The 18,296-nt window shown below is 39.5% G+C and overlaps 1 protein-coding gene across 1 annotated transcript in view; it reads left to right on the top strand.

Moving 5' to 3' along the window:
• Positions 1–5,988: 5,988 nt before the first annotated feature.
• The window catches only part of RXFP1 (relaxin family peptide receptor 1), a 38,455-nt gene continuing 26,147 nt past the window's right edge, over positions 5,989–18,296 (top strand). Inside the window, 4 exon segments of the mRNA XM_077300002.1 lie at positions 5,989–6,316; positions 9,926–10,081; positions 15,417–15,515; positions 16,814–16,919. Coding sequence (XP_077156117.1) covers positions 6,268–6,316; positions 9,926–10,081; positions 15,417–15,515; positions 16,814–16,919 — 410 coding nt within the window. The 5' untranslated portion in view covers positions 5,989–6,267.

The raw sequence follows: 18,296 nt of genomic DNA, 5'->3' as shown, positions 1-18,296 counted from the left end.
GAGAATTGTAGTCCATGGACATCTGGAGGACCACAGGTTGACTACCCCTGCAATACAGAATTAAGCTTATTAGAATGAATTAATCAATGGGCTTAAATATAAAGCCTTGACGGAATCCTGCACAGAGTGACTCCAATCTAAGAACACTGGACTCAGTGAATTTAGACCTGAGTAACTCTGCACAGAATTTCATTGTATGTGTTGGACTGTGACAGCCATGCTGAGTAAAATACAGGTGCCAGCAATTTCTTTCCATAGAATCCTAACCAAATTCTAATATAGAATACAAAAGTCCTTTGCAAGTACATCCCAAAGATTTGGGGCACCCTTCGCAAAGCTTCCCAGGGTGTGCCAACCTTCTCTTCCCATGGGGAATCAGGAAGTGTCGGTCCTTCACACAAAAACATACACACACCACAGCCCTTTGTGGTCTCTTCTAGCTCTGAGTGATTCTGATACTGAACAGGCGTGGAAACATGTTTGTTTTTTCAGGGCATCAACTCTGCCTCAGACCTCAATTCCTAATACAACTCCAAACTGCCTAAGAAATAGCATGCATGTAAATAAAAATGAAAAATATTCATTAGCTACCAATTTCTGTGTGCTTGCCTTTTATCTCAGCCAAAGTTCTCCATTCTCTTCATCAGATTCTCCACTAAATTGTGTCTTAAATACAGATGATGAAAGTAAGCATGAAGCATAATTAGGTACAATATTGCTTTGATCGAATCAAAGCTTATCATTCTAGGAACCATATACTTATGCATTAAAGATTAAAAGACAAAAAAATACTGTTATTTCCCCATAAGTCTGAAATAAATTTCTTTTAAAAAAAAGAGAAATTTTCACGTCATGATTTTTTGTTTGTATGTTTGTTTCAGAGTAAATTTTAAAAGAAAATGTTTTGAACAGTGTGACTCAAAAGGACACATCCATGATATCCTAAAATAACAGAACAGAATAAAGGTTCTGTTATTTTAGGATAGAAAAACTAAGAAATAAGAAATCATGTTGCAATACAATCAGATTTGGATGGAGATTAAAGAAGTATTCTTCCTCTCCACTGAAAACTGAAAAACGGACTGCAGAGCATGGAAACAATTTACTTCCATTCTTTGCAGCCCAACTGAAGGGAGAAAGCAGATAATCCTCCCATGCTGTTTATCTTGAGTTGCAAGGAGCGGGGTCAGATGGCTCTTATTTTCCATCTCCACAGCCCATTCTGATGTGGAGAGAAATTAATGATTGCTTCTTTCATTTCCATCTGAAACAGATAATGGGCTGGTAGCTTGGTCTGTAGGATATTCTCTGGAGTCCAAGAGGACACCTCGAATAGGGTGGGAAAGTGATCTGATTCTTCTTAAGCTGTCTCTGTGGTTCTAGGGGATTGCCCATGTTGGGAAATGCCATTCTGGTCTCTGCTGAGTTTATGACATAAAATGTAGGCATTTCATAGGCTCTTTCAGCTAACAGCTGATTTGTTTAGGTTGTGCCAGTGGATGGGTTTGAGGTTGAATACAGTTTTAAATGCATTCCCAGTGTGGAGGCTCCCAGGAGTGTACTGCTTGATCTCCAACACTAAACTTCTGACACTGGGAGATTTCATGTTATAGGGAAATTTGCACCATAACACCAACACAGGACGGCATGTAAAGAGTTAGTTTCAATAAAATACATGTTCAAAAAAGATTTCACTTCCCCCTCTTTTCCCACTCTGCCCTATATATTTCCATATCTAATGTCTTAGGAGGTGGGAAAGTATCCATGTATTCTTATACCCAGAGAGTTATTGTCTGACACAAACAGCAGGGGGGAATTATTGGTTATTTGGTGGATGAGCAAGTAAATGAAGCTAATAGTCTTTTAATAGTAGTGACTTAATAGACAAGGAGATAGAGTTGAACGCAAATCTAATGTGCATCTGATGAAATGGGTTCTCATGTGTCCAGCATTCTCTATTTTCTCCCGCTCTCCTGGGCCTTCCAAACAGGGTCCTGGATGACTCCGCCACTGAAAGGAGCAACCAGAAGGCAGCAGCTACTCTCCTCACAACTGCTGGAGGGCCCGAGCCAGGCCAGGAGTACACAGCAACTCAAGATGCCAGTGACTCCAGGCCCTCCTCCAATAGCTCTATCAGGAGTGTGAAAGAGTGGCCTCCGGTGACGACCCAAGGATGGGTTGAAAACCTTCTACCTTATGAAATAAAACTTGCTTAGCTAAAAGGCCTGTGTACCAACCTCTCGAGTCAAGCCTCTTCTGTTGGACAGCAACACATCATGCATGAAAGCTTGTATTGGAATAAAACCTTGCTGGCCATCAGGTACCAGAAGATTCCAGTTTACATTTGCTTCAGCAGACTAGCACAGCCACTCTCCCAGAAAATTCAGAAAGCATTGAAGGCTGTTGCTCACTTATAAGCCATGATAGGCAAATGCTCCTCTCCTTGTTGCAAACCATGCACCTGTTGTCAGTCTAGTGGCATGAGATGTTCAACTTGAAATGAAATGAAAGCCCTAAAAAATGTCGTCAAGTACATTTGAATTCTAACATTTTATTTACAAAAACAGAATTATCTCTAACTTGTCGCCATAATTCATCAGCCAGAATAAAACCTGTATAGTGAAAATTCAGCATGAAAAATGTTGAACCAGAGTTTACCAGGAAGCTCAGAACCATCTAATTAGGACTCAACAGGCATTGTCAGTTCCTCTCACACTGCAGGTGATAAATTAGCCAGTGTAACAAGTCAAGAAAAATTGTGGTATCACCTATTATTTGAATACTCACTGAGCTTATTTTAAATACCTGACATCTGCTTAGAAATGTCAGTTTTATTCCTTTTAAAAAAGCCCATGGTTTACTCTTTCTTTCTCCCTCTCATGCATGCATGTGCTTCCCCCACCTCTCCAGTGTATGTGTAAGAGTACATATATAAGCTAAGGACATCATTTGTTGTGTATGTGGATCTGCTGAGGACCAAAGCTTGAGGTCCTGTGCTGCTGATTGGCTTATGCCTGGCTTGTCCCTCTGCCAGTAGATTCAAAAGCAATCACTACAGCCCTGATTGGACAGCACATGGCCAGATCCATTAGGGATCCAATCACTTTAAAACAATCTGGTATCCAGTTGCTTGCAACCACGGGAAGTACTTTTGTTCTGGATTGTATATATGGGAGGGGGAGTTGTTCGGGGGTTTTCAGTTCAGTGTACAATGAGCTGAGATCACTAATAAAAAGCTGAAAGATTCCAGTGCCTTCATGTTCCATAGATTTAACATGCATTTGATAAAGAGGGTTCTGGTCCATGAAAGCCTATCCCACTATAAATCTGTTGGTTCAAGATGGGTAGCCATATTAGTCTCTCTGTAGCAGTAGAAATTCTTCAACTATCTGAAGAAGTGAGCAGTGATTCACAAAATCTCAGTGATTCACACAAGTCATCCAATCACTTGTTTTCTCTTTCCTGCAAGAAGTCATTAAATGTTTCCTATATACCATAAAGGAAGTTATTATCTTCTCTCTGATCAGTGCTGTAACTTTGGCCATTTCCAAATTTTCAAAATCACGTCCTTTCTTATCAGTTTGGAATCTTTTTAGAAGTTGTGCATAAGATAATCATTGAAAAACAAAACTTTCATTTATTAAATCTTCTCTTGATTTCATTTCATTCTCCTCTTGGGAGAAATCTAATATGTCTTGATAGGTTAACCATTTGCCCTTCATTACAAGTTTTCACCTTAAAAATGGCTTCTTACATTGAAATTCATAATGGTAAAAGACCAATTCAGGTTGTCAGATGCGTTTTCTATATTAACAAAAAAATAAAAATCGTACTGTTACCATGGTTGTTTATTCGATTTTATTATGTTATGCTGTACTTGTTCCATGCTTTCTCACATTCTATGTAAACCGTTCTGAGCCACAGGGGAGGGTGGTATGTATGCATGCATGCATGCATGTATGTATGTTTGTGTGTATGAATAAATAAATATTCAGCACTTTTCTTACATTATCATTTATTTGTCTTTCGGGTAAAAAAAACACTCGGTCAACATGAATTAAATCTTTTAAACAATTTTCAATCATTCCAATAAAACCATTGTAAATAGTTTGTAATCTTGTCCTGCTTTATGAATCAAAGTAATATTAATTACTTTCCATGAAGTTAGTATTTTCCCATTCCATAAAATGCAGTTCATTGTATTCTGTAGTGATAATAAAAGCTGATACTCAAAACATTTTGAATATGATTCTGATAGACCATCCAGTCTCCTGATTTGATTTTATGATTTCTACCACCTCTCCTACTGTTATAGAATCATAATTTGTCTTTGTTCTTCTGAAAGCTGTAATAAATTTTGGTTTTCAATGCCCTTTATATAAATGTGCATAATATCTATACAAGGCTTTTTAAATAGATTAATTGTCAGTAAAAGTTTTATCACCTTCTTGTATACTTACTATTGTATTTTTTCTTCTGCTTTCTTAATTTATAAGCCACCTTGCCCGTTTATTTGCATATTCAAAATGTTTTTGTGTGATAAAATTCAATTTCTTTTCAATTTGCCTTACTGTCAACATTGACCACTCTGCTATAACATTTTTATTTGAGACAATATTTTAGAATTTACAGGTGATGATGAAAGCTTTACTGGCATTCCAGATCATGCTCATGTCACTTCCTTTATTAAAGTTGATTTCAAAAACATTCTTCTACTTTTTAAACAATCTTCCATAATTAGTTCTTTTTGTAATAAAATTTCATTTAATCTCCATCTACATGCACTTGTTTTTCCTTTAAAAATCAGACCCGTCATATATGATTGGTATAAAGGAATGATGATTGAAAGAAAAGTGATAGTTTAATTTTCTATACCTTTAAACTTTTTTTCTCATCTAATTCTTGCTGAGAAACAACCTAATGCTTTAAGTCCCATGTGCCCAACAGTACAAAAAATTATTTAATAACAGACAAAAAAAATTGACACTGTACAAAATGTGTTAAGCTGCATATCAGAGTGAACTCTGCAGACAGATTTGGGTGCCAAGAGAACTGAGAAGTGAAGACACATTTTCCAATCTCATTTAACACTCCCAATCAGAAAGCGCTTCCCAGGGGCATGGCATTTCTTTTGTGATACTGCTCAAAACTGCAAGGTATTCATTTTACAATAGATGTAATTATGATTGTTGAGATATTTAGAGAGCAGTCTGAAACTCAGAATCTACTCAGGCCAATTAAATGAGACTTCCTCCCAGGAGCATATTAGGATTGCACTGATTGCCATATTCGTAGAACAGCATCACAGAAAGCAGCTTTCACATCAGTGAAGAAGGAATGTTTCAATCTTTGTAGCCAACATCAAAATTACTTTGCACTACAGTAGCTTTAGAACGAGGATTAAGATGGGCTTTAAATCAATAATATTGACAGGGATTCCTGATTCCTTAGAACTTGCAGAAAATCTGACAGTTGAGAGACTGTAATCATCAATAATATTGTACATAATAACCTTAGGCAAGTAAGAGAAGGGCACATTTATTGTGGAGGAAACTTCAATTCTGAATTTCTCTTCCTAAATCTTCTGCAACTCTTTCTCTGTCTATATGATGACGTATTCCAGTAAGGAAGAAACAGGATGTCTAGAATCTTGTCCATATCTGCTCTATGAAACAAATTTGGCATTTCATATTCTATATTCAAGTGGATTTTTCCCTACAACATACATTTCCATTGCAATTTAAACTTCCCTCTGTAAGAAAAGCATGACATCTCCTTTCTCCTGATGTTAAAATATTGTTTTGTTTGGAATAGGTCTGCTGAAGTGAGATCACACTGCCCTAATCACTCTTCCCCCCACCCCACCCCCAGTTACTAATTTGAAATAAATGTCACTGTGTTGATAAAACGTTACAGATAATTCTGATAATGGATGCTTTGATTAAAATGTATGTTTTCCAGGACTTCCATCCCAATGTTAGTCTGGCGTAGGACACAAAAAGAAGAGCACTGAGTAAGCAATCGGAGGCTGTCCATTCTTTGAAGCTTTCCGTCAGAGCCTCCCCTCCTCTTACTCTCTGCCTTGTCAGGATTCGATAGTGTATGCCTATGCCTCTGCTCACAGTATGAGAGACAGAGAGAGAGAGAGAGAGACCGCAAAGCAAAAAGAGAGAAGAGAGAAGAAACGTCACAGAAGATACCTCTAAACAGTGTTTGACCAGAAATAGGAACTGCCAAGGATCTGTGTGAAATTCACTACTGTGAGAGATGCCATCTAGCTTCTTATTCCACCTGTTCTTAGTTGCTGGAGTAAATTGTAAGTATGCTTATTGTGATGGAAAGAGGCGCATGGCAAAGTTTACTAAATGGTTGTTTTTCCATTGATCTTTGTGATAAAATATATATATTGTGGCTATTTGCTACCAAATTCCTGATATTTTGATACACTGGCATTTCAGGTGTTTTAGAAATGCAAACATTAGGTATCTTTGTTTGGTAATTGTTATTCTCTGGGGTGTCAACATATAGCATGGTTTTAATGATGTGCAACCTGAAATGTTTAAAATATTTGTCAATCCACATTGGATATGCTGAGGATACCTTCAGTCTTTAGAGATACTCTGGCAAAATTCCCTCACGTGCTGTTTGAACTTCCAGGAAGATGCTGCAATGGTCACAAGCTTGATAATTCCATCTTCTCAGCCTTGGCAACCTAAAGCAAATTGGCTTGGCTGGTGTTTACAGTGTCCTACATGAATACATTTGAAGCTGATATTCTGAACTGTAAACCATGGAGCTTTAACTGATTGTATTAATCAGGATGCTTTTTATGTATGGCAGCTTTCTCCACCTGTCCTTTTCTATTTTTGAATTCATAATCATTTGCATACTGTAAATGATTTTTTGCCATTGTTATTATATTGCTCATAGAAGAATTGTAACTGGAAACAGAGAAATCCAACATGAAATATCTCATTCAAGATCCAGGGGGTTACTGTCATTCAAAATCCTTAAAAGGGGTTAGATGGATGGAAATAGCATATTTTACCTCTCTTTCTTATTCTCACATACATTGTGTTTGGAGGCTGTAAACCTTGGGTGGAGAGAACAAATGACCAGTTAATTTTTCTAGGTTTTATGAACTCCTTTCGTATAGAAAGTCAGAAAGAAACAAATGATCAATGGCAAGTTACCTGTTAGCTTTTACCTTTAAGTATATTCTTTGTTTGAAACTTGTCCTGTCATGATACTCCAAACACTTGAGTTATTAATCTCTCTTCAACTAAATGGACTATTATTTCTAATATTTTTAGCATAAACATTGCAAAATTGAATGACAGAAATGCTGTTTTAGTCAAGCAGTTTATCTATAGCATTGTTTTATGCAGAACAGCAAAGTGATTATGGTAGGAAAAGAAGTAAAGGAGCTAAGAATAAAATCAATGGTGGGAATTTCAACCCTTTAGAATCTTAATCAATTGGTACTGTGATGTGGGGACAACAAAGAAGACTCTGGAGATCATGGATTGGACCTCAAAAATAATCGCTTTCTCCCCTATCCTACCACAGCCTGCTTATTTATCCCAAATGCTGCAAATCAGAGGTCTGCAATGGGAGGGTGAAATTGGAGAAGATCAGCCCTTCTTCCATTAGCGGCAATATTATCAGGATCCAAGCCTATACTTTGTTTGTGAAGGGTTTATTGATGTCACAGGCTGCTCCAAACTACCCCGTGTGAACTACAAGAGAGAAAAAAAAACTACCCCACAGTTTGGTGCTGATGCTGCAGGAGAAGCTAGTTCCTTCTCCTTCCACCTTCCTCATACAGTGTAGTATCACCACTGGCTCTTTGTAAAAACTTGGCCTCTTGGTTTGGTGTGTACATGCTCTAAAAGTCAGAATGGGGAAGGCTGCTGGAAGTCAAAAATAACCAGGGAACTAGATTTATGTATCTATATCTAATCTATATCTATACCTTGCCAATAATGAACAGAACTCACTTTAATGGCATTCAGATAGAGATGAGGAAAGTTGTGTAGATCCATGACTTATTTGGGGCTGAAGTACTATAGCAGCTGTAAGTAAAATGTTCATATTATCTTCCTTCTTAAATGGCTCACTCCCCACCCCCCGCCCCCATTTATTTTAATGGTATGTTCCCAGATATCAACATGTTTAATTCTCAGCATGGCCAAATCAGTAACAGAAGTAACAACAACAATAGTAATAATATAACCTGCCCTTCTCAAAGACTCAGGGCACAACTGTAATTTAAACACTAAAATAATACAACATAATAATTAATATTAAAATCATAAATTAATTTCTATACCAGTTTTAAAACCAATCATTCTTAAAGCTACTTCTCTCTGAGACCATTTACACATTGGGAACTTCACTGCCCCAGCTCCCGTGCAGGAGGTGGATGAGGGTGGATGAGGTGCACCGGGCCAAATGCTCCCCCGTGTGGGTGCAGGAAGAGGTGGAGCAACCTGCCATGACTAAAATTCCAGCCTGCAGCACAACATGAAACTTCCAGTGCATAAACGGTCTAATAAACATAAGTTTGGTAATCAAATTGTAGTAATTTAATTGATGTTTTGAGCAGGGAGGCAAGAATTCCAGTGTTATTTCCAGCCTTTCCTGTAGGCCTAGTGAAACAGCTCTATTTTGTTGGCCCTGTGAAAATATCCAAGATCCCACAGCTAGCTAGAGCATGCCATACTTATATAGATAACAAATCAGAAATTCCACTTTTGAAGCTATTACTGTTTAGCACAGACATATTAAATAAACAATTTGGATTCATTTTCATTCACTATTTGCCCAGGACCAGATAAGAAGTAAACGGGCTGAATAAATTAGCTGACTTTGCCAAGATGGCTAAACTGACACTAATAGTCAACGGAAGAACAGAAGAGGCCTTTCAAGAACAATGGGGCCCTTACCTGAACTATTTAAGAAAATAATACAAAAGGGGATTGAAACGGGGAACTAAATGTATTAAATGAAGAGCATAACCTTTCTTTTTTCTGTACTAACAATGTAGATTGCATGTATTTCATTATCTTTAATCCTGGAAAATAAAAATAAAAATCTTATAAAAAAAAAAAAAGAAGTAAACGAGTGGTCAAACACAAAATCAGAAAGGCGACAGGCTGGGAGGCATGAGAAACAATTCCCAGGTCTCTTGGAGCAGCTGACAGAGGATGGGGGAGATACACTTATCGGGAATGGGGAGAAATGCTGGAAATTAACATGATGTGCCTATGTGGCCCAGAAGTGACATAGCCACATCAGGGTGATCGGTGGTATAATGCTCTTCTACCATAGAGTTTTATCCAAAACTCAGAGCACTCCTCATAATGTTCCCGGCATGTCTACATCATTTCAAGGTTACATTCAAGGCACAGTATTCCTTCCAGTGGCCAACAAACCTGAGAGCTGTCTGGATTTGCTCCTGGAGTTAAAATTCAAATGAATTTTATCTGGAACAAAAACCTGCTCCAGCAACATAGTATAGATGTGAAAGAGGTAAGTTTGGGTGAATTCTGTTTGCCAGGTAACAGTCACAGCTGCAAATCAATGAACTAGATTGTGGACAGCCGTTTGCTGCACAATTTACCCACTAGGGTCCATATGGTCTACACCAGCGTACACCACCAGATAGCAAGTCTTGTAAGGGATATTTAAATGTTAATTTCGGAGACTTTAGTTAGTTCGGAGACTTTTGCTTGGAATGGCTAAGGCAGGCAAATAATTGCAAATTCTGTACAGGGAGATTGACTTAAAATATGCTGGTGTTAGGATGACACTAATTCAATTATTTAAACTATTCAATAAACAAACATAAATGTTGAAAGTCCCTGTTTAAATAATGCATAGTATCTCTTTTCCTTCCCTTCCTCTCTATCTCTTTCCTTAGTTATTCATGCTACTTCTAGAAGCCCTGATTTTGGATATGGTATAACATGTCCCCTTGGCTATTTCCCTTGTGGGAACAGCACAAAGTGTTTGCCTCAGTTTCTCCACTGCAATGGACAAGATGATTGTGGGAATAAAGCAGATGAAGAAAACTGCGGTATGTTAACAAAGCCCTTGGCACAACATCATAATTCATGTATTAGAAGAGCCATTTTAAGATGGTGTTTGATATTACTATAAAACCAGTTCATCTTCTTCTTCCTTAGAAGAACAGTAAACTGTTTTTACTTATTTTATACCTTCTGTCTTTATTCAGTAATATCATATATTGTGTAGGCAACTTATAATGCCATTCTGAGCTGAGTTACGCCATTGTAAGTCTCCTTAGAACTGTAGCCTTATTTGCCTGGGAATTATCCTTACTGATTAAAGTGGGACTTAATTCCTAGTAGACCTGCTTAGGATTGTTCCGTAAAGACAGTAACAAAACTATTCACCATAATGGAATAGGAGCCAGGACACTAATTGAAACTATAAGCCTACTCGTGGATATACATATCTCTGTGTATATGTGTGATCATGTGGGGACAATTTTAAATGTCTCAAAGCCATATAAATTTATAGCCTAACACATCCATCCACTATTAGGTTTAAATTACTGTGATCCATTTAAGCCTCCCATTTTGTTCCCGCTACTTGGCTGAAATAACTCCAAAATGGAAGGCTGAAATAACTTGCAGTCATTGCAGTCTAACAGCAGGGTGGTGTAAATGGTTGTGGCCTATATGTTAGGCTGTTAAGATCCTGCTATTAGGCTCTCATGGTCTCTAGCCATTTCAGCCCTGCATTTCATTCACCCCCATTTCAGCCCTCCAGTTTGCTCCCACCACTTCTAAACAGGGGAAGTGAAAGAAACCACTGAAATGGTTTGCAACCAATTCAGCTTAACAGTAGATGGGTGAACCCACCACACTGTTAGGCTATGATTTCCATTTATTTATTTATTTTAATTTAATTTATACCCTGCCCCTCCCAATGTAGTCGGCCCAGGGCGATTTACATCAAGATAAAAGAATAAAATACAATAATTGCCATTAAAAACCCTTCAATTCATCCCCAGTAAAATACTAAAACAATCTAAAATTTCCATCAGATGGCGGAGCCATCTACACCAGTCAGTGGATCCCTATCCTAACAGTAACTCCTCTACATCAGTCAGCCTACCCTAACTGTATCTGTGCTCTGGTACAACCAACTAGATCTTTTGCTAGGTGGGACCTCCAGTTCATAGATTATTTATTCCCCAGGACAGCTCATCCTCCCCAGTCTCAACCAAAAGCCTGGCAGAAGAGCTCTATCTTACAGGCCCTGCGGAATGTTGATAGCTCCATCAGGGCCCGTAGCTCTCATGGAAACTCATTCCACCAGACTGGGGCAAGGGCTGAAAAGGCCCTGCCCCTGGTTGAGGCTAAGTGAATGCCCCAGGAGCCCAGACAACTAGCAGATTCATACCCACAGAACAAAGTACTCTGTGGGGGGCATAGCCAGGCAAACAGTCCCGCAGGTAGGCCACATATAGCCTTGAAAGTTAAAACAGAACTTTGAACTTGACCCTGAAGCAGACTGATAACCAGTGCATGTGTTGTAGCACTGGCTGAATATGGGTCCTACAAGAAGTTTTAATAAAGACCCTTTAAGCCACATTTTGTACCAGCTGCAATTTCTGGATCAAAGCCAAGGGAAGGCCCATGTAGAACGAGTTACAGTAGTCTAACCTGGAAGTGACCGTTGCATGGATCACTGTGGCCAAGTGTTCCGAGGACACGTAAGGTAGCGATCCCCAACCTGTGGGCCGTGGAGCACATGTGGTCCTTCAACTAATTGGAGGTGGGCCCCAAAGGACGCCTTCCCCCCCCCCCCGGCCCTTTACTTCATCCCCCCCAGGCCCTTTACAACACACTTCATTGTTGTGGCATGTCTGTATCTTATTTTGAAGGGATGTTTAAACATTACCATAGCGATCAGAGAGCGCTAGGGGAAGTGGTTGAGAGTAGAGGAGTAAACTACCCCCCCACCGGGCCTCAGTAAAAGGCGTTGAGTGGTCCCCGGTGAGTGGTCCCTGGCATCGAGTGGTCCCTGGTTGAGGACCACTGACGTAAGGCACTAGTACCCATGCTTGAGCCATTTTAGCCCTGTTTCACTCCACTCTCCCCCACACACAAACACATCCCAGCAAAACATAGGACTTAAATGGATCACAACTGACAAGTTAAAATAGCTCAAACAGTGGAACCAGACAAAAGTCTGGGAAATGTTTGGGGAAAGCGCCTTCCCCAAAAATAATTTTGGTGGCTATGATCAAGGTGAGATTCATGATGAATTTTAGCTTGTAAACGAGTTCATGCCCATCCTTATTTGCCAACTTCAGGAAGGGGGTGGAAGATTATTTTGTCCAAGAGGGCATTTGATGAAGGGTAAATTGCTTTGGGCTGTGTTTTTAACTATGTATATTGGGCTTTACCTGATTTTTAACTTGTTGCTGAATTCTTAAAATATTCATGTCCTTGCACCTTTTGCTATTCTGTTAGCAGCCTTGAGTTTATGGAGCTAAGGCAGCATATAAACATTTTAAATAAATAAAACAGAAGGTGATGTTGGAAACAGGGGACATGATATTTGCTAATAAAATATATATTAAGTTGCATTGCATTCTCTGGTATTCTCTCATGAATAAGTCAGTGTAGAACTATGGACATTGATCCTTACAGTTGCCACATGTTGAAAAACTCTTTCCAGAAGTACATGGTGTCCAAATAACTTAGTGCAATGATATCCATGATTAATCATAGAGTTACATGAACACATCTAAAAAAAGGTAATATATCAATCCAAACAAAATTTTAAAAAATTATAGAGAAGATAATGTCCAGCTTGGTGTAGTGGTTAGGAGTGCGGACTTCTAATCTGGTGAGACGGGTTTGATTCCACGCTCACCCACATGCAGCCAGCTGGGTGACCTTGGGCTTGCCACAGCACTGATAAAGCTGTTCTCACTGAGAGACAGTTTGGTGTAGTGCTTAGGAATGTGGACTTCTAATCTGGCATGCCAGGCTCAATTCTGCACTCCCCCACATGCAGCCAGCTGGGTGACCTTGGGCTCGCCACAGCACTGATAAAGCTGTTCTGACTGAGCAGTAATATCAGGGCTATCTCAGCCTCACCTACCTCACAGGGTGTCTGTTGTGGGGAAAGGAAAGGGAAGGCAAATATAAGTTGCTTTGAGACTCCTTCTAGTAGAGAAAAGTGGCATATAAGAACCAACTATTCTTCTTCTAAAGGAAATGTAGTATCAGCTGTAATGCATTTTAAGGAGCTGCAGTTTTTTTTTGGAATGCATGCATTTTCACTAGCCAGAAAAAAAAACATTGGGTGTCTTTAGAGAGCTAAAGGACCAGTTTAGCAAGTTGACATCCAATAAATTGAACAATAATTTCAGCCTCACTCTTATTTATTTATAGGTCTTGCATTGCATTACAGGCTTTACATTTATACCTATCTGGGCTCCTTCATACATTCCAAAGTGTTCACAAAAAATGCAAGGAAGAGCAGGACTATGGTAGCAAGTCTCCCCCCAGACCTGTGGTGTCTGCTTAGGTATTATAGTCCCCTAGACTCTTGATTCTTAGGGATTTCAATGTCCACACAGATTCACTGTTCTCTGGACTTGGTTTGAGCCAGTGTCAGCCATGGCAGCACTGGGGTTCTATTTCAGTGAGGGAAGTCATCCACAGACGGTTAGGTCTCTTGGTTTGGACCTAGTGTCAGCCATGACAGCACTGGGGTTCGCGCAGTTGGTTGCCACTCTGTAAAGTTCTCAACAATCTGCTGACCTCTGTAAGGAAGAAAGGCAGCAAATACATGTTTTAAATAAAATAAAAACCTCATTGCTTTGACATCAATTGCCACCACAGCACTGCAGGGCTTATGGTGAGTTGTGTTTAAGTAAGAATTTTTTTTTATTTTAAAGGAATCCTGTCGAGGACTGGTTCTGCATGAGATGTTTAAGAATTAATGTTACTGATATGCATAATCTCATTCCGTGACATTTTGAAACTGGCTCTGCCTTATGCTCCAGCCATTTTGTGATTGCACCCACCACCCTGTGTCAGAATTCCAAAGGAGCCCACAGGTACAGGATGTTTATGGACCCCTGGTTTAGACCTTCCCTCTTTTTAACATCTTTGAAGTGTTGAGAATGGATACACCTGCTCAAGGTGCTTCATAAGGGTTTACGCTGAGAGGTGTTGGACAGGCAAAAAAAAATTCATCTCACTTGTAGCTTGATTTATTTCTGTAACTAATACAGCAGCAGCTTTTCACAGCTAACATGCTAAGATGGAGAACTTCAGTTTCTCATGCTGCTGTTAGGCACAAATACCTTGAAGTCCAGTTAAACAGGTTACCCACAGCTCCTTTCCTCTCCTGCCTAAGTGCACCCCTCTCTCTCTTTCTCTCTCTCTCTCTGCACCGCTCGTGCCCCCCACTGTCTGAAACTGAATTGGGGACAATATGTGTCCCATTGGGAGGCTTTGTGTGTAGTCTATCACTACATGTGCAGCTCCCTAACAGGAGCACTTCGGGGACAATTTCCACTTGGGAAAATGATGTTGGGAAGATGCTGAAGCCTCACTTCCTCCTACTCATGGTCCCAATCAGAATGAAGGCCTTACACTCTTCAGAAATCAGTCCCCATCAATGTGATGTGTGATTAATTGCTCACAAATTAGTTAAAAGAGGAAATGTAGCTGAGAAGCTCATCTGCAATGCATCCAGGTCTCCAGCATCTCCCATTACAAGAGGATTAGGTAGTTAAATGATGGCAAAGACTGGGACACTGGAGAACTGCCTCCATTCAGGGTACTGACTTGGACAGAACAGTTGCCTGACTCTCTAGAAGATGGTTTCATGTTTGTGGCCCTGAGACATGGGAGAAATAGATTTTAGCTTCCTTTAACCACAGATGGTGATTTTGTTTAAACCCAGACTTTCTCTACTCCCACTTCCTTCACACATGAATGGGACCCTTCCTGTCGCTTTCCACTATCTGGATCATAGCTGGAGGTTCTATTGGCTAATAGCCACAGGGACTGAGGCTGATCTGTAAGGAAGTGGTTAACCTCCCCCCCCCCCACACACACACAAGGTTGCTTTTAAAGTAAAGATATTTCTGTGTTTGCAGCCAGTGCACCAGTTCCTTTGTACAATCGGACATGCACATACTGGTGCTGTTCATGAGGATTCTTCATCCATTTAATTTTCTCTTTGTGCCCTATTGTTTTGGAATAGCCTTTTAATACGTAACCTGCACTTGGAAGGCAGGGGGTTTGGGGTTTGTTTGTTTTTTTTTTTTGGTAATGTCTAGTACACTTTAGATGCTTTTACAAATACAAAGAAAAACGATTTTAACATTTCTTTTGTACAATTATTATTAGGTGATAACAATGGATGGTCTCAGCAGCTAGATAAATATTTTGCCGTTTACAATGAAAGGAGGTTGCAATATGCCTTTGAAGTGAAGGCCTATGAATGCTGTAAGTAGCATAAACAATAATTTGCCTAACTACAGAATGTTTAAAATACAAAAGATGCATACAAATTTACCTCAAGGAGCCAGTCCAGGTTTTTCACATTTCAATGCAGAGTGACAAAGAATGAAATGTAATTTTAGTACAGCTGTGCAATTCCATTTTAGAAGGAGTCTACAGCTAAAAATACATTTAAGCCACACTGTTCAAGTGAACCATGGTTCTCTTTAAGGGAATATGGGCAGTACATTTGAAACCTGATTAGTCACCCTTCCACAAGACACAGATTTTTTCCAGCATGACAGAAAAGTTGTACCCTAATAACTCTGGATATGTAGCTATTGTTACATCTAGTGCTCATTTGCCACTACATTTGCAACTACATGGTTGTTCACACAACAGAACACAGTGGCAAACGATCACTCTAATATGGAATCTGAGAACATCCAACAATGTTCATATTCACATTCCTTGATGGTCTCACACATAGCACTTCAAATATTGCCTTAGAATAAGTCCATGGTAAATATTCCTCAGATGTATTAGTAGAATTTATGGGACTGAGGTTTGAATCCCCAATCTGACAGATACATTTGCTAGGCCAGTCACACAGTCCCTGCCTTGCCAACCTCAGAGTTTTTGTGAGGATACAATGGAGCTGTTTTAAATCTCCAATGGGGAAAAAGATAAGGTATAACTGAAGTAACTAAATAAAAATAATGGACTTCATTTATAGAACACAAATTCCAGTTTCTGTCTCATTTCATAGTCTTGAATATCTCTTTAAGCTGCTTCTTAAGCCTAACCATCTCCTTTATGAAAGGCTGAACAAGGCATCCCTTGCATAAGCTGATAGCTAAACATTCCTTACATATATAAGCTAAACATTCCTTACATATATAAGCTAAACATTCCTTACATACATAATTCTCAACAGTATTTAGACAGCATTTTTTCTTAAAACACAAGAATGTTGTCTGGATAAAAGAGGGGAACACTTATGCTGCCCCCAGTTTCTTGAAAGAGGGGCAGGATAGAAAATATGACATAAATTGCACAGAAAAGATGGGCAAGTATTAGAAAAAGTCACATAAACCATGTTTGCTTTGGTTACAATTCTGCCTGATGAAGAACAAAGTACAGATAAGTGTCCATTATGACGGATACCTTACTGTGTAATGAAGTATGCATTTATTATGAATTATGACTTAATTCTAATTGATGATTTTGTTTTAGATATTGTTCTTTTCTCTCTGCATTATCATTCCAATATCTACTACATCTGTAATATTCTCTTTATCCAGTGATTGATTCTGTGCCAACACAATGTTTGTGCCAAGGACTAGAGCTGGACTGTGATGATGCCAATTTAAGCACAATCCCTTCAGTCTCTTCAAATGTCACTATGATGTAAGTACTAGTATTGGTATTCAATTTGCCAATATTTGGGAATACCAAATAATTTTGACTCCATAATGAGACCTTTAAAGTCTGAGTCTATAAAGTGGTCTGGTAAGGGAAGGGTTTGAGGTAGAGACATCAAATTTGCAGCTGGAGCCTCTCCTCAAAAGAATCCCCCAATTTCAAAAAGACTGAAGGAGAGGGTCCAATTCTATGGGAACCCAAAGACAGTAAGCCCCATTCTCCATTGTTTCCAATGAGGGAAAATAGCTAGGCAGCAGTACAAGCCCAGCAAAATGTCCGAAAGAATCTCTGCAGTGAAAATGTAAATATGGTGCCTCTACCTCAAAGTGCTCACCAGACCACTTTATAGACTCAGGGTAGATTTGCCATTAGCTTGAATGGCCCCATAGGGCAGGGGCGCCCAAACTGTGGCTCTCCAGATGTCTGTGAACTACAAATCCAATGAGCCCCTTCTCATGTAGTCCATGGACATCTGGAGAGCCACAGTTTGGTCACTCCTCCCACAGGAAATAGTGGAGACAAAAATATTCATTACACCTGAATATTTACTTATTTACTTACTTATATTTATTATATTTCTATACCACCCTACTGTAAGGTTCGGGGTGGTTTCAGGTTTTGCCATTGACTATATTGTCAGCTTTTTTGGCACTGACTATATTAGTACCAAATAAAGATTATCTAATCTGTATTTGGTATAGAAAATACTGGAAAATACCAGAAAGGGTATTTCTCAGGATTCCCCCCCCCCCATGTTTACTAAAAATGAATGTATATGCCTAGTTATAAGCCAGTAGGTATGCAGCCTCCAGTCATTTGCTGGAGGCCCTTTTGATCTTCATACCATATGATAATTATTCTGTCTAGACTGGATGAGATACAATTCCCAGCATGGTGTTTAAATGCTCCTTTCTCTTTAAGTAGCTCCTGTTAGCATTCTTGGAACCAACCCAAAAATGGGCATGAAGAAGAAGAAGAAGAGTTGGTTCTTATATACGGCTTTTCTCTACCCAAAGGAGGCTCAAAGCGGCTTACAGTCGCCTTCCCTTTCCTCTCCCCACAAGCCCAAGGTCACCCAGCTGGCTGCATGTGGGGGAGTGCAGAATTGAACCTGGCATGCCAGATTAGAAGTCCGCAGTCCTAATCACTACACCAAACTGGCGTAGAGGGCTGGTTCCAATCTGCTTTTCCAGGAGGCCAGCTAACCACCAAAAAGGCTATGCTGGGGGTCATGAGACAAAATCCACAAGGGATGGGGCAGGCTTTCTCAGTCGAGGTTTTGTGAAAACTAGAGGGTTAAATCGCTGCTAGTGAGCTGCAACTGGGAGGAAGGTGGGAGGGAAGTCCCTTCCAGGATGATCC

This window comes from Paroedura picta, chromosome 10 (genome assembly GCF_049243985.1).
Source record: "Paroedura picta isolate Pp20150507F chromosome 10, Ppicta_v3.0, whole genome shotgun sequence".
NCBI classification, from domain to species: domain Eukaryota; kingdom Metazoa; phylum Chordata; class Lepidosauria; order Squamata; family Gekkonidae; genus Paroedura; species Paroedura picta.
This window is presented reverse-complemented; position numbering and strand designations above follow the sequence as displayed.